The following is a 22,454-nucleotide window of genomic DNA, read 5'->3' on the forward strand; positions in this document are numbered from 1 at the left end:
GGGATTGTGCATGTGTTAACATCACAAGACCATCCGCCATCTTGGATAGATGCTCCGATTTGGACTGGAACCGATGGCGTATGACGCTTTTCATGTCACCGTTTTCAAAAGTCTCCGTTCTCACCTGTCCACACTAGAAACGAAGCGTTTTCAAACGTCTCCACTTTCGAAACCGTTTTGGAAAGTCTCCCTTTCCATCGGCGTTTTCGAGCGTTCTAATGTGGACGATAGGCGAAAACATATCAAAAAGTATGCGTTTTTAAACGAAAACGCATTAATGTGGATGGGGCCTAAGTCTGCCCCATCAACTCACCCTATCCTATATCCAAGCCAAAGGTCTTTCTCCTTTTCCGTTCCATCTAGCCGCTTGGAACTCGTTCCTCAGTTGAAAAAGGATGGCACACCCCAAACCCGCACTCCCAGTCGATTCGCCTTGTTCGTCAAAGAAAATTTCGCTCGCGTCAAGAAAGACAACGAAAATTTCTCACATCAGGAGGTCATGAAAGCGCTGAGCTCTGAGTTCGCTAAACTGAGCACATAGTGGTAAGTTGGAATGAATAAAGAAGGCGTTTTTGCAAGTTTGGGCGAGAAGAACTTTAGTGATGGAGAGACTGATGATTGATGCCAAGAAATCCAATGTTTGTATCAACAAACTAACAAAATAATCCCAACTAAATAATGTCCATAAAATTTGAAATAAAATAATTAAGAATCTAGAAAAAAGGTTTTTTCTGGAAAAACGTGAGGGATTATGAGGGGCGCTAAAGTGAATAATCTTGTATTTTAAATGTTTGTATCGTGTTTGCCCCTTTAAAATCCAAAATGAAAACTTATATCTAGTCTGCTTATATCTCGTTTAAGCGTTGCTAACATTTGCCGACGGTAGTTTTCTCTAGTCTATACACTTATAGACCATAAAATGACGTAATAAAATGTTCAAAACTCAGGTTTCACTGCCAAGTTTTCCAAAAACATGGAAAAAGTACGCGCGGAATTGGCTTTATTTTCCGTTGAGAAAGCGCGCGCGTTCCATCTGACGTCATTTTTATTGTATATTTAACAATTAGATGGCGAGCTCGAGGTTTCTATCGGCTGATAGTTGGCGAGGGGCGAAGCCCCGAGCCAACTATCAAAGGCGATAGAAACCGAGAGCGAGCCATCTAATTGTTTTAGCATACCTCAGTGATCGAATTATGAAGCAAAAAAATATTTTTATTTCATTAATTTTGATATATTTGTGCAATGATGCATGCTGAATCGCGCGCGCTCTGACAAACTGCCGTCTATCGATCGATAGACAGCACCTGTGAAGCCAATCAGATTGCGCGTTACGCGATAGTCGGTCACTGAGGTATGCTAAACTCTTATAGACAATAGCTGTGAGCCAATCAGTGCGCTGGAATTTTGACAGCTATTCTAAAATTTTGTTATCGTTTTACTAAATGCCGACCAGTGCTATCTTAAGTCAGCTATGTGTTAAAATGAGGACGATCAATACGGTATGTAATAGCAAATGTGCTCTCCTTGGCACAACGCTTACGTTGCTTGCATGAATGGTTGTACCAGCTGCAACTCGAAATAGCAACTAGAAAGATACAATAGCAAATGCTCATATTTTGTCTAGTTGTTTTATTAATTAAGCTCACGTTTACAAACTTGAATAAATACTAACCATTTTTATGTATTTCATGCCATTACATTTCTTTCTATTTTCTAATTCTAAATTTTGGTTAAATGAAAAGCGGCGCTGATTTTCTGCGCTTCACATCAGCTACTTATTTTATGCCAAGTGATCCCAAGAATTTTAATTTGTCGTGATTTACTAGATCCCTATTAAATCACTACAAATTAAGTCTGGTTTTACTTGAACGCCAATGATTTGAAAACGCTACAACAGAACACCGACAAAAGTCCGTCATCCGGGATATGAAATCTGAAAACCAAGGTCAGGTAAGAAGAACCTCAAATGACAATCCTCTCGCTCCAGGCCCTAGCGGCGTACTGTGTCCGGAAGTGCCTGATAGCTTCGTCTTCTAAGGCACCAAAACTTTGCTCTCCCAGGATAATTTGTGACTGGCAGGCGGGACTGCTGGCTGAGAATCTCTGCCAAACCTGAAATTTAGTATTTGAATACTTTTATAGGGAAGCGGTGTGGTCGAGTGGTCAGAGGCGCGGACTAGTAATTTGGAGGCCCTAGGGGCGAGTCCCCTCTCTGACCACTAGCTTCGATTTGTTGCGGGGTTGTCCCCTTTTCAAGTCCTTGGACACGCTTTGTAAATAGCCAACTGGTAAGCCTCCTTGTCAGTTGGGATTTTTAAAGAGTTTCTGTTCTGTTTAAAATATTTATTTGATCACACGACCCCACAAGCTTCCAGCTTTAAATCTAATCGTGTATAGGTATCTGTAAGTAAAAAGGCAACGCCTTCCCCCCCCCCCCCCCCCGCCCTCCCAACCCTTCTCAAAATTACGTACAAAATAACCAATGAGTACACAAGGCCGCTTCTCAAGTAGACGAAGCAGCACCCTGGTTCTCCAGTTTGGGGGTTTATTCCGGGGCTAGCCGGCTTTGTAAAAAAAAAACATCCATGTTACAGAAACCTCAAAATACCACTAGGTTGCATGGCGGACTTAAAGGCGAGGGGAGGGTAAAAAGCAGAAAGTCTTTATTGTTTTATTCCCTACCCTCCCCACCCTCCTCCCCCGTTGATGTTTTAAGTGGAGGCACTTAAATGCGTGGTTACCCCCAATTTTCCTTTTGCATTTCAATTTACCCTTGCTAAGATCTGTTTTTCCCGCAGTCATAAACTTGCAAAAAACCTTTGTATTAGGAGATACCGTCCTTAAATATAAGCATTATGGCAACAAAAGTAAGAGAAGAATGTAGGTCGTCTAACTGTTCTATCGATTTTTTTAAAAAGGAGATTAGGTAGGAAGGTTGTTGATAGGCTATCAATAGACTTTTTAACAAGAGGAGGGGGGAGGGTACAATCTTTTTATTACAGGGTGTTGTCTTAGCAACAGCTTTCCGAAACCCAACAAGTTTTGTGAACACCCTCAATCTCAGCGTATATGTTGGGTGTGCTTTTACCCTCGTTCGTTTCTTAAGCTGTCTAATAAGAGAGGGACTTCCAAGACAGCATCGGCGCAAGTTACTTGTCAGAATGTTAGTTACCATCCAGCAAGCCTTCGTAGGAACTACTTTCAGCCGAAAGATCAATTTTTACCTAGATAAAGCATAGCAAGTATGTTTGAGCATCAAGCAAAATACCTGGAATCCTCTCTCGCCGATGGCCTCCAGTTCACCTTGCAGTTGACAGAGAAGCTCTGAGCGGATCTCTTCGTGTTTTGAGCACGAGAGAAGAAAATGCTCTACAGTAATGTTCTCGTCTCTGTCACAATGGTAGCATTTGGGACTCCCTTCTCTCTGTTGCCGGCGAATTGTTTTCTTGTGGTCGTTGGTGTTGAGTGGTGAACTGGGACAAAGAGAGATTTTTTTACTTTTATTATTTTATAAAGAATGTTCCGGTATCTCGTGCAAGTGTAAAAGCCACGAATGGCTATGGTTTTACTTTTAATTAGTTTAAAGAAAAAGTGTTTCGCTCGACATACGTTCGCATATGGACCTACCAAATGACCTAGCTCGTTTCGAGTCTCCCCGCAGCTCAGTTCCAAGAGCATCCAATCAGTGTACGAAAGGCCTGGGTTCGATTCCTTGTCGGGGACTCAGATTGTTATTTTCTTCCTCATGCTCTCGACATAATGAATATTCCATCTTTCTTAGCGTATAAAAAAAATTGATCCCTTCTCATTTTCAAATGAAAGAAAGAGAAGGAGAAGTAGCCACGAAAACATCATACTCATAGTCTCTTGATCATACCACATTATTTAAGTATGATTTAACCGCTCTTGATAGGTAAACTTCAGGTCGAAACAGGGACAGATTCAGAAATGTTCGATTTGCGGAGGTCTAACTCTTACCTCTTACAGAGCAGACACTGAGGAAATGACTGTCCTGTACAACATTACATTTATTTTCTATGTAAGATCGAAATGGAGATGGGCATTGCTCCACTTAGGGTACCCTGGCTCAAGAGGCCGGTTGTCTTTGGACGCTTTCCATTTGTCAGTACTGGCTGGTTAGATAGGTCAGTTTGTAAATGGAATGTACCAATAGGCTCTATAACGGTTTTCGTGCCATTTTGACGAGTAGGCAAACACGTCTTGAAATAACAGTGTTTGTATGGAATTCCGATGTCAAATAATTTTCATAAAACATCGCTTCTGAAAAATCCATGAATTGGAAACTTTTGGCACTAGGAAACGGATTTTAAGAAAAAGATTGGAGGGATGTAGCTGTGCCAGAAGCGTCCAGTCGTGTTTTGAACTTTCCATACATTTCCCGGCTGTATTTTTTTCCTGTGTGAACTATTTTTAGTAGCAATTCACGGCTTGTTCGCTATACAGACAAATGTATGGAATGTCAAAACGCAACTAGATGCTTTCTAGCACAGCTACATTCCTCAGTTCTTTTCTGTAAAATCCTTTGCATAGTGCCTAAGGGAATTAGGGATACGTACTTGTTCAAAACACTGAAGCTTTAAAAAGGTTTTGTTTCATTGCCTCAGTAAAAAATTCTAAATAAAATAATCTCGATTTAGTTGGATGTGGTCTCGCAAATTGGCCGAGAATTTCTCTTCTCTTGTTTTGTTATTGATGCCAAATTTAATTTTCAAGCCGCGAGGTTAAAAATTCAAAATAAGGATACTGTCCAAAAATCATTTTGCCTACCAATAATCGTTCCGTTCAATTAATAATCGTAGGTCTGTTAATTTCTAATGTTTGTTCTTTGGACAAAACGCCGACATAAGTCATGAATGGCATTAATCATTGACTCATTTCTACTCTTAAAGTGTTGCATCTTTTCTTTACTGTGTTTCTGTTCTTTTCACAACTTTTCGCTCACAATCCAAAACACTTGTCTCGAACAAGGCTTTTGATTCCCCAAACAAATGGTCCTCCAATTAACAAGTTCCCATTTGGTGACAAACACATCTAAACCACTAACGCCTCGGCAGGTATTAAATTCAAAGCGTTGTGGAAAACACGTGTCGACGATATTCCTAAAGTTACATGACAAGTAAACGTAAGGCCATCCCTTCTGAGAGTGAAATCTACAGGTAAATTGGCAGATGAAAATAAAATTAAGCGCTTTCGTTGAATAATCCTATGAGATCATAAACCCAGGATCTTGTACATCGATCAAATCGCACACCGCTCAACCAAGACTGAACTTTTTACGCAAAATTCTCGTCTCTAGACAAGCGTTCCGCGATCCTCACTGGCCTAGCTATTAAGAAGCCGTGAAAACAATTTTGTTAGAGTTAAAATGCGTTCTCAAGTACTCTAAACAAAGACGAAACCACTGATTGTGAGAAAACAAAATATAAACCTTGAAAGAAAGCGAATTCACACAGCAGCTGCCCATACGATTACCTTGAACTCTGCGCGAAATCTTTTGAACCAGGAATGGTTTCCATTGATGTATTTTGCGGGCTTCGTAACTTCATCCTTTCCAGTGTCAATGGTTTGATTTTAATGAACAGTACGTGTTACTGCGCTTACTTAAAATTTATTCGTTTCACTGATTATACCCTGTCATGGTTTAGCTCCAATGTGTTCACCTTTTCATGCGTTCAGCGATTCAATGAACCGAGAGCGAAAATTTGGTGAAGGCATTCAAAAGATGCGAGTTTTTCGGAACGCTCTACGAATTCTAAAGTACTTTAAGCGAAAAAAATGCCCCGGTTCTGCATCTTCGAGTAGAAATGTCAGAATTTTTTGCGCTTCAAGCAATCTAACTTACATGCATGTATGGGTTTTGTTCGATGTGTTTTGTTCCGGAAAAAGACAGGTGGCCTACAGAAGGAAGAGATAAAATTTCAAACTGAAAGGAACCCGCTTGCATTGTATTCTAAGCGTGGTATACAGCACTGTTTAAATAAAAATATTTTAATTAACCTTAAATTTTGTTTTTAACGAAAGATTTCCATAATACCTTTGTAGGTAGAACTTTGCACTTAACACAACATTTTTTTCTACTCCTAAAGGAAAACAGAAGTCACAGAACGAAAGTTGTGTTGGAAACATGTGATGTTGTTTTAAGGATGTTAAAAAAGGCGCAAACGACTTTAAAGGAGGGCCTTTCGATAGCAACTTAAAAACCCGCAGGTGCAAGGAACAAAATGACATTGAAAATGGATTAATTGTTTTCGTTGTAAATCAAATGTTCACTATACCAACACAACTGTGTCAATATAATGAGTCGTGGGACAGTGGTTAATTGAAAGCTCGGCGCTCACTTAAGCTGGTTTATTCGGGGTTTAACATAAACCCTTTGAAAGCAAATAAATAAGTAGGTCTTTGAAAAGGTTTCTTTTGTGAAATTGGCTACATTCGGGTCACGCTAACTAATACGGGCCAAGCGGTTATGATATTTCGATGTTACTTACAAAATGGTCTAAAACTCTAAAGAAGTATCAAAATAACAAAACATGAGAATTAAACGGATGAGAAAAAACATGACATTCACTTGGCATCTTTATGATTTTAATAAAATTTGCATGAACATGTGTTCAGCAAGATAAATCAGATAATCGGCTTAGGAAACTTTATAATACATTGTATGCATAATATGCTTTTTCAATACATGTAAGCTTGCTGTGCTATTATTGCCTAAAAATTGCAGTGATACATAGCATAGCTTACACAACAAGGGGATTAAATTTAAATCTGATTAAAAAAAACCTTTCATCGCTGCTTTGCGCTTTTTTTCAGAGCATAGGACTTTCGACGAACTTGATATTTGGCTGACATGTGACGTTTAATTTCGGCCCAGTAACTGATAGAACTTTGAACCAAACGCGAGATTTTTTTTTTTTTTTTTTTTGGCTTTTCACAATTAAAAATACCTGGAGAGACAGCTGGAAGTCTTCTCAATGGCATTTTATTGGGCCTAAAATAAACGCCACATATCAGACAAAAATCGGAGTACATGGACCCAGTAACCACGTTAACAACAGAGTGTGGTTTCAAACAAGGGCCGAACCAGCAACCAGCAACCAGACTCTTTAAATAACTGGTAACATCATGCTGGGTGTACTCAATGCTTGAGTGTTTTCCATACGTGTAGAAAAACCGGTAAGAATTTTCCGTCAAATAGAACAGTACAATTATCAAGCGCTTTCCTCTTGTATGGAAAAATCGGTACGAATTAATCGCCAAATGGAACAGTAAAATTCTCGTGCGCTTTCCTTTTGTGTGGAAAACCGGTACGAATTTTCCTCGAAATGGAACCGGCAGTAAAATTCTCGAGCCTTGCAATTTGGATGGAAAACCGGTTATTCCGGTGGGAAATCAAATGGAACGGCCCTTATCCACTGGAAATTGTGAGCCACAAATTTCATAAAGGAACATGGTACTAGTGTGATAAAGCAAACTGTACAGTGATATTCCGATAATTCCGGTAAAATAGTGAAAAGAAGGTATTGAAGGTATAAATGGAAAGCCCTCCTTGTCTCAGTTTAGGTGATTCCCGTCATTGGGCGGTGACGTACAGTTGCTGGTCTTGTCTCCTACACCTCTTCAAAGTATTTCAAATATTAGGGGAGGAAAGAGCCCACGTCCCCAATCAATTGTGCAATCTTTCATTGGGCAGAAGAGAGTAGGAGAAATACAACCAAGGGCCTATAGCTATTGCAGTGTCCCTGCAAAGTCTGGTGAAGCCTAATTTTAATCAACGACTTTTCTTCGAGAAGACTCATGAGACCTGAAACGTCAAACGGAGTGAAGGTCGATTGCACAAATGCTATCGTTAGCTCAAGTAGCATTCGGCTTATAAACAAATCGGTAGGTCACAATGGCAAGGCACCGTGCTGTGAAAATATCCTCGGGGGCCGTTGAACTAATTTGCATTTTAACCACTTAAACCAAAATTTGGCTAAATGGGTACGGGAATCACGTGCAGCATGCTCTAACCAATCAAGGAAAGCATGTTTTTTTTTTCAACCAATCAGGCGCATAAACAAAGTGTTTTGGTTTATTTACACGCACGTGCGTTTTCCCTCATTCGGCACTCGTTACACGTTTATGTTTTTCTTGCTAGATGCTGGCCTTTTTTGAAAACATTTTAAGGCTCTGTTTAAATATAAGTACTGATTATTCATCGGGCAATTTTTCTCGCAAAAAAAAAGAAACTGTCGCAAATTGCAAGCAAGACTTTTACGTGTAACCTCTCCTGGTGCACCTGAGTTTTCTTCCCAAGTTTCGTGTTGCTCCGAAAGTTGAAACAGTTGCAAGTTTTTGGTACAAATTTCCTGCAAGTTGCGCGACAAACAAATTTTGTTTTGGGTGTTGCAACTTGTTATAGGACATATTTAAAGTCACAAATTCGTCATTTGGAACTTTGGCCGATTTGTTTTCGCAAGACAAGTTGCAAGGCAATTGAGACACCTCGCATGATGTATGCCTCGCCTGTGACTTGAACCAAGTTTTCTTTTGCGGCAAACTTTTTTCATGACAAACTGTCGGATGTGGTGTTACGGGGCCTTTTGTGACGCGCTGAGGTATGATAACTTTAATAATCTCTTGCCAAAAACGTGTTAATGCAAATTACCCTTTTAGCGTCATTTGTGCCTTCAAGTGTTTCGCAGAAAAGGAAACGGAAACATGTTGCACAAGTGTCCTTTTTCAGAAAAAAAATTAAAAGCCCTTACGTCCAATTCTTCAGTGACCTACAAAAAACAAAAAACGGCAAGGACAGGTAGGAAGCCTTGTGTCAAAGTTACGTTAGAACACTTAGCTAAGAACTGACACTATATTTTTCCGCGCCAGATTTTTTTGTTTAATATCATGAATTGACTTTCGTAATCACTCGGTAAGAAACGTAAAAAAATGTTTCATTGAACAAGGTAAACAAGTACAAGAGATTCAGAGCATTTTAATTAAAGACATATTTTGGTTAAGCGGTGCGCAAAATAGGCCATTTCCGAGTTGCTGTGAACCTCACTATGAAAGCGAGGCTAAGTGCAAAACTTTTCATATGAAAATTAGTTATTACCCGGATGATCATAATTTACGCACTTATGACGTTCAAACCATTTACAGAAAATTAGTTTTGTTTGCATATGAGCCACTGTTAGTTTTTACTTTGATGCTTGATCAATAGCAATTATGGCCCCGGATAAGTTTTGAAAAGGACGTTCTTAGCTTAAAAAGAATTCCAACGAGTGAGGCGAAAACCTTTGCTAACCTTAATCGTGGATTATTGTTAATCAGCTTTCGAACAACCGGACCCAGGTGTTGGGAAAGATCTGCATAACCAGATATGATATGAGATGAACGGTCGTTTCTGCTCTCGAAAGAGGTTCGAGCGAGAAGTCGCGAGCGAAACGTGGTTTCTCGCGCGAACTTCTCTCCTCAGTCTCACTTTTCCATTTTATTTCCCCACTCGGCTCAAGGATCGCGCGCTTTTTCAAGACGTGCCAACACAAAAAAAATCTTTGGACCGTGTTGCAGTCTACCATTAGTAAGGTAATCTTATCAACATCTCTTTGATGAAGGTGGATATGCGTAAGGGAAACAATATGTTAGGGGGAAAATAGCCTTTAAAATATTGCTTGTTATTTGAATCAAACTCCGGAGCGTTTCTTCTGTCCACATTTAAGCAATGAACCCAGATGTAAGAGACAGTATAAGCACAATTTATGAAGTCAAAACTTAACTCAGTTAAACTCCAACAACTTAGTCAAATTTAAATTTCAAACAAGAAAACAAACCTTCATTTCAGCTCGTATTGCAACTAATCTTATTGCCAGTCATTTTCATCATCGTTACCTTTTAAAATTGACGCGGTCTTATTTCATTAGTAGCGTTGGGTTCCCTTGATCCGGAAATCTTACAACAACAGGTTTTGACCTATCGAAACAACATACAATGCTGGTTTGCCTGGGAAGGTTGTCTTTGGTTATTAGCGTTCTACAAATAGCAGAGCTGTTTCGATTTGTTGCCCGGCAACAAAGAGTCAGCTTGGGGCTATTCAATCTTGTTTCTTGAACTTTGACCGTGATTATATTTGAGTCAAGAGCCCATTACTATACGTAGTTCATGTATAGGCAGGTACACTAATGGGATTAGCTGTGAATACGCAAACGATCTTAGTATATTGTGAATTCACGTTAGAATATGTTATTTACGACTGCGTATCGTCCATTCTTAACGATTTGCATCCAAAAATTGAGAATCCCCAATGAGAAAATTATCCTATTTTCTCAGGCCCTTATTTCTTAGAGCGAGTGCACCACGCAAGGAGACGCGAAAATTACCCCGCGCGAGGAGAGGCGAAGCGCGGAGGGAAATTAGCGATTGAATATTTTGCTTCACTCGGGGCATCGCGTCTTCTCTTGGAAGGCAACCTCGCTTTACTATCCTTAAGAAAATTAAGGCATTGTTCGTAGTTTAAGTTTACTTTCGCGAGGTTTGAATTCCCGAGAATCGTTCAAAATTAGAAGGTAAATGTTTCGTGATATTCAACTGAATAACATACAGAAACTGGAAAAGTACCAAGTTTCCATGGCGACTGTTACGGAGTTATGTAGAATACACAAACATCCTATACAGCTTACGTGATTGCAAACGTGCCAGCACCTTAGTATATTGTGAATTCACGTAAGAATATGTAATTTATGGCTGCGTATCGCCCATTCTTGACATTTTGCATCCAAAAATTGACAATCCCCAATGAGAAAATTATCGTTTTTCCCAGTTTTACACTTCAGACTATGGACAGGCCCTTATTTTCTTAGAGCGTGAATTCCCGAGAATCGTGCAAAATTAGAAGCCGGCTAATGTTTCGTGATATTCAACTGCGTAAATGATACAGATCCACTGGAAATGTACCAAGTTTCCATAGTGACTGTTACGGAGTTACGTAAATTAAATACATAAACGTCCTACCAAACAGCTTACATGATTGCAAACGTGCCAGATATGGCCCTAAAAATAAAATGAGGTTTGAAAATTTTCTCTTCGCCAGGTCACAGGCAGACAAGACAATTTAATTTTTCTATCTTATCGCATTTTCCTCTGAATTTGTCCCTTGGAAGTATTTGTATTATTTAAGAAAGTTTGAAAACATTCGTAGTCATTCAGTATCACGTTATAGCGATACAATCGTGGACAATCAATAATTACTGTTAAATTAGAGTCACATGAATTGCTCTCACAGAGGTATTGATGCTAGTATCACTTCTCTAAATCTTGAGGTTTGTAACGTCTCGAGGCAACGTTTCCATAGCAACCAATAATGTCAATAAGAGTGCCAGAGATTTTACACCTCATGTACGTATCTTGGTAACTAAAGGTTTTGGTTTTGGCTTTGTTTTATTCGATTTACTCCATAAAACAGGTACGATTACAATTGACAACTACGCAGTACAATTACAAGTATACTTGTAAAGGAGAACTTGGGGGCAAAACAAGAGTAAAACCTTGTCCTGTATAATATAAGTTTGCCTTCCATGTCATCAAATGGCTCAGAAACGGCAAAGAAGACCATTACGAGCCAGAACTTAGTCGTTTTCTGTGATTTGACCGCATTGGTGTGAAAAAAATTGTATCCGATCTTTTGACAAGGTGATCAATGAATACTTGAGCACTTTCGTGAAGAGAAACCGAAACATGGGCCTTGTGGCTCTGAGAAGGTTCACAATGGCCTGGAACAGATTCTCAAGTGGGGTATAGGGAGAAGAGCTTCACTTCACACTTCACTTCACTTTATTTAATTATTTTTGCCACTTTTCTTACTTCCATCAGTTGAATCTACAGTTACTTATTTAGTAGCACGACGATCTCAGCAAGCTTGTGAGAGCTTTTCAGGGGAAATCGCCCTTGGTTCTATTGGTTTTGTAGTAAATTATACAATAAAGGTGGCCATCTTAATACATACATAACAGACCTAAATAGATAACATTTACACGATTGGAACATATTTTTTTTATATCATTGAATTTCTAGACTTCTCATGCCTCGTAAGGATTAGGTTGATTTAAGATGAACCTTTTTACTTCTCTCTTAAAAGCTCGCAGGATCGCTCCGCTCAATGATTTTTCTGGAGAGCCTGTTCACAGGCTAGTTTAGAATGACGCGAAAGGGAGAAGAAAGGAAAAAGAAGAGAAAGGAGACGAAAAAAAAAATATAAAACCGGCTAATGTTTTCATATTGGTATCGCACTCTCAAAGAATCAAGGCTTGAGCCGTTCCGTTTTCAAAAATCCGGGTATAATTATCAGATATTATTATTGTATAGTGTCAGACGATGAGCACACCAAAGTCACAAAATGTTGGGTATCTCGCCACACGGGGATTTCTCTGTGTCTTGCTCAAACCTGTACAAAACTTTTAACAGAGTAACTTTGCTCAAGCATGAATTTGCTCTTTAATAGAACTTCGAGAACAAAATATTCCACGAGTTTAAGATATTATTGTATAGTGTACAATAGTGTAATTATAGCAATCTTTCTAATTATCATGAGGAAAAATAAAGGTTGAACACTGTTGTTGCTGTTCGATAAGCAGACCAAAGTTCAGTCAAAAGAAAAAAGCTCAAACTTTTTTTGGTATCACGCCACCTTGTCGCGGGGATTTTTCTATGTCTTGCTCAAACCTGCATAAAACCTTTAACAAAGTACCTTTGCTCAAACATGAAATTGCTCTAATAGAGCTTCGAGAACACAATTATCACACAATTGTTACAGTTTCTGCTTTAAAAGTGCTTTAATACTTACACTGAAAAAGATCTTAAGCAATAACTGAGAGAAGTTTTGGATGCAATATTTGGAAACTGACACTTGCAAAAGGTCCAAAGCTAACTTGGGAGACTAATTGAATCGAACGGAAATGGCTCGTTCAGCAGCTTTTCAATGATATTTCGAGTCTGCCGCAAAGTGAAGGATAATCCTGTCTTGCTATCTTTGAAAACGCCGCAAAATCTGATTACAAACCAAATGCGTCATTGCTATTGTAAGGGGCAATTCATTCTTAATCCGTAGAGTGCCTGAGTAAAATGTAACAAAAATTATTGGCTGAAAATTTTATTTCGAAAACGGGAAATGTTAACACTCCACTAGAAAGTAGTTTAGAACTCAACGTCTTACATGGTTGGTTGAAAGAACGAACGACAGAACAATGTTCCCAGCCCTAAAAAATAATGCAGCTGCAGGTTATAAGGGTCCAGTGAAAATAAAGCATTAGAAAGGTGCATGTAGACTGGAAAGTACTTCTCACTTGATAGATGCAATTGGGATCTCCTTAAAGTTTGCAGTCAGAATACAGCGTAAACTATACCTCGCTGTGGAAACTATTGCTCACCTTTCTGAAGTGGTGACACTTGAGGACTTAAAGCACATGATCAAAAATTGGCTGACCACCCCCGATAGAGACATTTCTCTCCGTTGGCCTATTTTACATGTAACCGTGACCGCAAACTCAAAACTGAGTTAGAAGTTTTAATGTGCACTGAAGAACAAAAGCATAACTCAGCTGATGCGAAAACGGTTGAAGAAAGAAGAACTTCTAGATTATAGCACGAACAACTGAATCCCCAAATGGAGGTCGATCGACTCTTTTTCGTTTTAGCTCCATAACTTTTATGTTTCGTTCAAGTTTATAGTCAGACTTAAAAACGGACACCGACAGGGGAAAATGCTGAACCGGCTTGCTACCTGTGAAGCCGTTTGTCTGTATGGAATGAATTTGTTGTCTAGACTAATTGAAAGGAATTATTCCCTCCAAGAAAATCTTACTTTGATCTATTCAAGTAGTAGTACTTACCGGTATTTTCCCGTATCCGCGGGAACACGCCCGCATACGCGCATATCGTACCGTAATATGCACCGAATATGTTAGGACTAGTTTGTTTTTTTGTTTTATTTTTTCTAAGTTTTCAGCCTGTCAATGATTTCAGCCCTAACGTCAGACCATTCAATTCAAAGCTATTGAGCAGGACTTTTTCTTTCGATTTGTCAGTTTTCCAATACTCCCATTGAAAGGAAAATATTTGAAAAGTTATATCATGAAACTGTACTTGAAGAAGATCTTCCGATTTTTTAGATAACTTCTTTAGTTGGCGCCATTTGGACTGATGGTACAATACACCACGCGGAGAAAATTAATTCGACCTAACGAGACATGAACGGAAATATATGATGGCAGTGATATAAACAAAAGGTTTTAAAATGAATGATGGCAGTGATATAAACAAAAGGTTTTAAAATGAATAACAGTTTTTTTATAGTGGTAACTTAAGTTTACTTGAATAGATTTGTTCTTCGGTAATTTGTCCATCACTAGGCGTTAGCAAAGTTGGACAAACGCCCGAATTTTAACAAGTGTAGGCGAATTAAGAGGCTTAAAACTCTTGAAAATCAGCTACTGTATTGGATACCGAAATTACGCCTTCTCACAAGAAGGGGTCCTTGAATTGGGTGTTACAAAAATAACAAAGGCTCGGTACCGAATGAAAATCCGGACGACGTTTTAGACACAATTCGACCAATTTCTTAAATTTCTAGTACTATAAACTAGACCACAAGGCCATTGAAATCAATAAATTGTACGAAAGGTAACGTTTTTACGGACTTCTATAAAACGTAAGCTTTGCAAATGTACATTAGAGAGCCGATGTGGTCTGCAACATTTTGGCTATGAACCAAATTGCATATGATTACCCCTGACTACCAGACTAAAACGGAAGTTTACTATTTTAAAATCTTTTCACACACCATCGTGGTATTTCCTTATTTTCGTAAATTTTTGTCGGTCACCACAATCTGTCCATTCACTTTTTTCGATGCGTTTAAAGCCTTGCATTAAATACTGTTTTATTTATTTAATTAAAGCTTTAAAATATATTTTAAACCGTCAACGAAATGGTGACAAAGAGCAGCTTCGTAAATACTAAAAAGGAAACGTAATAGAAAATATTTAATAATTTTTGATGCCGTAAAAAAATAGTATTTAAAAGTCAAATGCTGGTCAAGGAAAGAAGTTTTTTGTTGTTGTTGTTAATTTCGGGGGAAACCATTTTAATGCACTTACATTCAAAGGGCTTTAATGGCTATAATTACTTCTTTCATTTGGGCTTCAGTTTATGAAATGTGCATAATTTTAATAAGTCTACCAGTTCAGGGTGGCCGTTTAATTAATATTTTCGTCAGATTTTACATTGCTTGCTGGCGGCTTTCCTTTTCGAGTCAGAAAAAATAATGAAATTTGGCATGTTTACCAATTTCCTTTCTTCATTTGTCTTCAGTATTTGTGTTTTTTGAAAGCTTGTCGCCTCACTGGTTTGCTCAGTAGGCACTAAGTCTGTGCTATATTTTGTTCATTATGCCAATTCGCATTCTACCAGCTCCAGCATGTTTCTAGCTTGTCCCCGAGGTCGCTACAGGGCTACAGGGCTACAGGGAGTCGATCTTGAACCAACAGGAAAATATATTGGGTGGCTTCAGCAAAATAACCACAACAAAAGCTGTTTCAGGAAACTTATTAATCACAATAATACGCGATAAAGACCAGTTGGACCCGCTGTTTGGGTTCTCAGGACACAAAAGACTTTTGTGTTTATTTTATGTACATGCATATGGTTTTCAGCACCAACAAATGAATGATTATTTTTTCAGTCAATTTCTAAAGCCAATCTAAATAAGGTCCTGCTATGAAAACACGATTTTTGTTCCTCGCCAAATGTACTTTTCAAAATTCCTGCTTTTCTTTCAGTCGTAGCAAACTTAGTTTTATATGCGCTTTTACCGTAAATGTTAAATAATCGAGGACTGAATAGCCGCTAAAAAGAAAACAATTAATTTCGATCATCTGTTACTCCTGGCGAAATTCTCAGCAGTAGTAAACAGAGTTTTGAACAGTATAATTTTGTACAGTTTTACAATAACACAAGGGAAAAACATGGATAAGCTGTATTGTTCGTTGTTTACTTTTGAGGTTGAATTTTTTGCTCCTAAACTTCTCTATTTAAGACCTTCGGTGTTCAAAAAATGCTCTCGTCCTTTTATCGGCTTTGTAAAATTTGCAGCACAAATGTGAAAAGAAAATATGTGTGGCCACCTACTGTGCAATGCCTATTTACAAAATCGTACGTGCCCAAAATAATTTTAGACGTTTTTATTTATTCCGTTTCATGTAATTTAATCGAGGAGGGCTGTTTCGAGCTGTTATCACGCAATATGCAACTTTTGAAACAAGATCATATTAGGGGTTATACTGTAAAGTGATGTTATATGACGAAACATGCCATAAATTATATCTTTGTTATGGGGTCGCATGAATGAAAGTAAAGTCATTTTTAGAGTAATTTACATATTCAACACCTCCATGAGGTCCAATTGCCTTGATATTTGATTTGCCTTTCGAATTGTTTATATGATAATGACTCCACGACAGAACGCCTCTTACCGCAATATTTTTAATTGGGTTCATCCATGTAAGACAGCAACATGTGACGGAAAGCGAAACTGCTAGTAAAAGCATTTTCGTCATCCTTTTGATCAATATAGCAGATATTGTGTCAGATATTCCGTCTCTGCACTTCCGATCGTTTGTCGTTCATTTGTTCTCGGGATACAAAGAGCTGTTTTTGTTGGACGAAACTAAACTTTAATCCAGCCACTTTTGTTAGCGATTTGTTTATAGAGCTGGCGCTCTAAAGTTAAGCCCGTAATAAAGTAAAAATACAAGAGTCTTGGAGCGTTTCATGATTTGACTAAATGCAGTCAAGCATGTACAGTCAAAACGGATAGGCGATGAATAATTCAACAAATGCGGTATTTCCTTTCTAGTCCAAAGTTTCACAGCTCTAGGCGATTTAAAACCAGTTTTAAATTAGGAGTTTTTGGACCGATTTCTCTTCTTTGCGGGTTTATGTGAAGTTGAGAACGAAAGTTGATGACCAAACATGTTAAGAGAGCCATGTAAAGAAAAAAGAACAATGAAACAATCTGGCGTTCGCTTCAGATTATCTTAATCTTTGTTATTTATACTACGTCACGCGTGCATTTCAATGCCCTTCCAAAACAAAACACGCTTGATCACGTCCAAATTATAAAGTACAAAATTCTTCCCGCGTTTAAACGCTGGTAGTCAAGTGGCGAGGAAAAGTAATAAACTCGGCGACATTATTGCCACGAAACAAGCGCATTTGCCCAAAGAATGCCAACTTCTTTAGCGCGTATAAGCGCGTAACCGAACGACAACAGACAACCGTGTCGTAAAACAAAAGGCTATTCACATATCAGCCGTTTGCTTAGCAACCCCAGGTGGGCCTTTGTAAGGATCTCGCTCGTGATTGGGTGCTGATGTGACGTCACTGTGTGGGGTTTTTACCAGACGCAGAGCCCATTATTTCCGCAAGTTTCGATGAGAGAAAAATTGGAAGAAGGTAGTTGTAGAAGATTGCAGTAGGGACTCGCCAGTACGCGATTTGGAAGAGGAAGGCACTATCCTGTAAAGTAGCTGGTAGTTTACTGGGGTGAAGGAGTGGAAGCAGAAGAACGTTGTTGAAAGAAAGGCGCCCGTTTGAACAATAACACGCGAAAGAAAGCGAAATAGAAACAGCTCAAGGGTAAACATTCACTTTCTCATGCTAGAATCGAAAGATATGAAGGCCGAAGTGGAAATGGCATGCAGATTTTTGACGAAGATGATGAGAGGAAACGGGAGACTCTCCGACAAGCAGATAGACGCATTTCACAAGAAGATGAAGGAGATTTTATGCGCGAGATATAAGCACCACTGGCACCCACAGAATCCTTTGTTAGGAAGCGGATTTCGCTGCATTAGAATCAACCATTCTCTCGATCCTGTTATTGCTGAAGCAGCCCAAGCAAGCGGCCTTCCGAACAGAGATCTAACGCTTCCCGAAGAGCTGACGCTCTGGATCGACCCGAAGTCCGTGGCGTTTCGAATTGGAGAGAACGGATCGATTTGCGATTTGGATCTCGACGACTCGGTTTCGCAAGAGAAGTCGAAAGAAGCTCTTAATTCAAGGAATCAAGAATCGAGAAAGAGAAGTAGTATGAATCTCCTTAATTGTTCAAAAGATGTGGTTAATTTCCCAGTTTCTTCTTATATTCCATGTTAGGGTTTAAACAGAGATGAACTTTTAGAGCGAAATGTGCGTAGATAAAAATTTTCAGGTATTAAAAAAGATATGTAAATTTCACGTTCTATCGAATATTCATCTTCCGTTGTGTTGTTAGTGTAAAAAGTAAAGCTCGGCTTTATTAATTTTCGTTGGCTGGGAAACTTTTGTAAAATAAGAGCTATGAACCTGTATTTTTAACTGTATAGAATTTTGTAAAGTCTGTACAGGTTTTGCTGTTCACAGCGGAAAATAAATTGGAGAGTATAACATTGAAGCAGTCAAATCTGTGGTTGTTGTTTTCCTTAATTCTCTCTATATCAGCGCGAATTGTTTTAAAATAATCAATATAGAATATTATTGCGATATTATATGCATTTTCCTTTTAACACGGAGATGGGAAGCCTTGATGTAAGTTCCTTTAGGCGGATTTGTGATGAATCGCTGTTTGTTTAGATATGGCCCTGTTGAATAATGTAACGATAGATTATATGCATCCTCTGTGTCACCTGATTTGAAACATGTGTTGCACAAACTATATAAATAGAAATACAGTTGTATTGTCCCAAAAATCTTTGGGAAAGGATGCAGATGCAATATTGGAAGGCTTTAAATATTCGTGGCCCTTTAAAAAATTCTTGTGCGAGTGTCACTTTCGAATGGCTTTTGTGTTGTGTTTTTGAGCTGCTTCAGTGCTAGAATGGCTTTCGTGTTGTCAAAAATACACAGTTTATCATGCGTTGACGCGTAGCCGAGCATAGCAGATTTTTCGAAATCTCTTTCGAATGACTGCTGTTTATGTCATAATACATTCGAGGATTCCGATAATTTTCGCCTCTGTGGAAGCCCCAAATATCAACTTACGCTTTGGCTTTGTTGCTATTTTCGGAAAGTTCGCCATCTTTGGTAACAATCATGTGACGGCCCTCATGGATAAGTCACGTTCCAAAATCCCTTAACCCTCAACCTTCAAATCGAATTTCACATTCAACAGAGGTTAAATGTACTATACCAGAGAAAAGTACGCTTTCATACTCGTGGATTTTTCGATAGTGTCTCTGCCAGAGGAAATTTTATTTGCGTGTTGAAAGCAATGAGTGGTACTACTACATTCAGAGTCCTGCGTCAATTGCAAAATATCACTAAATATCTTTAAAATGAAAGAAAACCGATACGCTTTAAAGGACTCGTTATGCGATTTGTAACAGTGGCAAAGCAAAGATGTTAGGTGAAATTTAAGTCAGGTCTTTTTAGGTGAATTGTTGCTTAGAAGCTCGCTGAAATTGAAAACATTACTGAAACATCCTAGACCTACAGAGTACAGTCTAATATCAGTTCGAGCATATTGCTTCAGTTTGCATAGCAAAACAGGAATAATTGGTCTATTTTTGTTCGCGAGGGCCATAAATCAGAACGAATTGGGAGAAAAACAAAATGATCTTCATTACAGACCGGTAATCACGTTCCTTTGTTTGTCGGAGAACACAGTGGTTTTTTGTTTAATGTGTGAAACTAAAATATAAGAAAACGGGCCTTTTATACAAAAGCAATCTGGCTGTCAAGTATAACGTTTTCAATTTTGCAATTAAAATCCAAATAAAATAAAATGCGAATAAATTTCATTTCATTGTGAATGACATGGTTTTTCAAAATGTTTTGATCATTTTAAGAAATAATAAATAAAGTTTCCACAATGCTTCCCCTCGCCCAACCCAAAACTAAATGATGTTGCTTTCTACCTACTTGTGCTAATGTACCATCTACGGCAGGGCCGCTGCATTTAAATAATCTCGATTCATGACTCCTTGATTGACGGATTAACTGCAGGGAGGCTCCCTGCTGATAGAATCAAACATCAGATTGGCAATTAAATTAGGAGTGAACAATCACGAGTAATGCAAATGCGATTAGTTTAGTCATGTGCTATTTGGATCTCATCTAAATGGAACTCGTGTTCTTCACGTCATTTGCTGTTATTTTTGGCGCGTGTAATTTTAATTAGTATTTCAGGTTGGGTAGAATAATTAAACGAGTTTTTGCAATTAACGAGTAAGTCTTTTTTTTTTTTTTTGTCAAGTTTTTAAAGAAAAAAAAATCTCTTAAATTTTTATTTTCTACCGTTAGCTGAAGTCTGATTTTACAGGGTCTTTACAATCTGGTTCTGACGTACAGGAAAATAAATTTGAATCAAAATCAAACAGAAAATTTCAGCCTGATTTCTGATCATGTTTCGGCTATGCCATTATTTCATTTGTTCTTGTTTGTCCATACTGGTTATATAATGCTATCAATGTGTCTCCATAACAGTTAAAAAAAAAACTGGATCAATGCAATTCTAGAGTTTTGATTGGCGTAGTGGCCATCGACCTTTTTTGCGGATCACGGTAATTTGTCTAATTTAACTTTGATGTAGACCAGGTAATGAAAAGCTATTGATGCTACGAGAGATGGACACTTTAAAATTGGTAAAAACGCCAAGTTTGGGGTTCGTCTTTTAAAATAGCGATCGAAGATATAGTTTTGTTAAGTCGAAAATTTTATAGACCGTTTGTATGGGAAACGGATAAGTTTGCAAGACAAGACTCTAGTTCAAACTTGTCCTTTTTACTAAGTTTTATGTTTAAAACGATCTTTTTCCAGCCGTGTCAAAAGTATTGCGTTACCGAGCCGACATCAAACTTTTAAATTACGACGGTAAAGGTCTATGGGATCAGCCATAAGGTTATACCATCCACGAGAACTGAAAAGTGGCCACCAAACCTTGGTCTGATCGTTTTTCCAAAAAAAATTAGCAAAGGGATGTAGCAACATTTCTTAGGACAAAAACCAGAAAATAATAAAAAGTAAACCTAACCAAAAAAGCAAGCAAGCAAAAAAAAAACCCGCAGAAACATCTGAAACAGACAAGGGAACGGAACTCTTTCGAGGATAAAGGAATCGAACAACAGACAATTTCCTGATTCAAACTATTTTATGCTAAAGATTAAGCCGCGCTTGCTCAATATTTAGTCATTTTATATACAGCTATTACTATTTTTAGCATTCCCCTCTTTTTTTTCTGAAAAACATGGTTTGCCTTTAATTCCAACCCTCATGTGAGAAGCCTTGAATTGCAGGAGACCGAAATTCGAGTCCTCGCCAGTGAACGATATTTTCTTTTCCTCAAGAATCCGCGAGGAAGAATGCAAGTCAACTGCCGCGAGTAGCGCGGGCAGCTTTGCCACTCGCGCGCGCGACTCGACCCCCCGACTATCGTGCTCGCTCAGTCTTTTGCGTTCTTCCCTCCGGATTCTCGAGCAAAAGAGAGACTGCTTGCAATCTACACGTTTGCTAGTAGTCCTACACCGTAGTAACTCTCTTTCCGATTCTATTCTCGCGGCATTCACTTGTTCCAGGAGCCGATGGGGTGCTGCTTGTTCCTTTAAAAACAGGCCTATTTTATTGTGATAGAGTAGCTAGGGTATACAGAAATTAAAACAAGGAGGGGGTATACAACACAGTCAGACAGAAAGACACATGACATTTGCACGGTGATCCAGCTCCCAAGTCTGCCCCATACCCCACCTAGAAGGGTGACCTGGTTTTATCACTTTCTCCCACTTCCATATCTTCTGGGCTGGCCAGCAGCTATCCCCTTCAGTAAAAACCAGTGATAAACTGTGTTTGCAAGGACCATCGCGACAAAATAAAAGTACCGGAACCTCTAGTGGAGGATCTAATGAGCAGAAAAAATTGTAAAGCAAATAATCTAAAAAAAGAGCAAGGCTGATTTCACGGTCAGGGAAGTATATTTTCCAATATTTCGAAAGGCACGGCCTTTCTTCTTCAGGGTATTTTTTAGACTCAAACAAACCCTGAAGAAGAAAGGCCGTGCCTTTCGAAATATTGGAAAATATACTTCCCTGACCGTGAAATCAGCCTTGCTCTTTTTTTAGATTATTAGCTATCCCCTTACATGAAACAACCGAGCATGCAACGGTCAGTTATCCTATTATAACTACGGCAATCACATACCCAGAATCCTCAGGCGTTTTGTCGTCAGGAGAGACGCAGGTAAAACATGCAAGCCGTAGCGCGGCAGCCAATCAAAAACATTAATTTTTTTCGATTTCCCCAGAGTCTCTCCTGGCGAACAACCACTGCATTGAGGACTCTGGGTACGAGACTGTCAGCGAAAAGGAAGTCCCCTCTCCTTTGTCCTAGCCTGCGTGCAGATCTCCTATTACCTTTGTTTTAGGCTACTTTGC

General features: G+C 38.7%; 3 protein-coding genes across 4 annotated transcripts in view; 2 read left to right on the forward strand and 1 right to left on the reverse strand.

Annotated features, from left to right (window-relative positions):
• The window catches only part of LOC146471655 (uncharacterized), a 12,705-nt gene extending 11,652 nt beyond the window's left edge, over positions 1-1,053 (forward strand). Inside the window, exon 15 of the mRNA XM_085120185.1 lies at positions 364-1,053. Coding sequence (XP_084976311.1) covers positions 364-541 — 178 coding nt within the window. The 3' untranslated portion in view covers positions 542-1,053. The remainder of the gene's footprint in view (positions 1-363) is intronic.
• Positions 1,054-1,614: 561 nt separating this feature from the next.
• On the reverse strand, positions 1,615-14,116 carry LOC146471656 (uncharacterized). 2 transcript variants are annotated; one of them, XM_085120192.1, is made up of 3 exons: positions 13,884-14,116; positions 3,269-3,473; positions 1,615-2,112 (listed from the first exon to the last, which is right to left on the reverse strand). In XM_085120192.1, exons 1-3 carry the CDS (start codon positions 13,925-13,927, stop codon positions 1,963-1,965), a joined length of 399 nt encoding a protein of 132 aa, XP_084976318.1. In that variant the 5' UTR covers positions 13,928-14,116; the 3' UTR covers positions 1,615-1,962. The 2 variants fall into 2 exon arrangements, with proteins under 2 accessions (XP_084976318.1, XP_084976317.1); XM_085120191.1 differs by lacking the exon at positions 13,884-14,116 and adding an exon at positions 5,494-5,875.
• A 3,338-nt stretch (positions 14,117-17,454) lies between these two features.
• LOC146471657 (protein BTG1-like) lies at positions 17,455-18,493 on the forward strand. Its single transcript, XM_085120175.1, has one exon. It carries the CDS (start codon positions 17,707-17,709, stop codon positions 18,205-18,207), a length of 501 nt encoding a protein of 166 aa, XP_084976301.1. The 5' UTR covers positions 17,455-17,706; the 3' UTR covers positions 18,208-18,493.
• The last annotated feature ends 3,961 nt before the right edge of the window (positions 18,494-22,454 follow it).

Source organism: Pavona decussata, unplaced genomic scaffold, assembly GCF_977016875.1.
Source record: "Pavona decussata unplaced genomic scaffold, jaPavDecu1.1 SCAFFOLD_102, whole genome shotgun sequence".
NCBI classification, from domain to species: domain Eukaryota; kingdom Metazoa; phylum Cnidaria; class Anthozoa; order Scleractinia; family Agariciidae; genus Pavona; species Pavona decussata.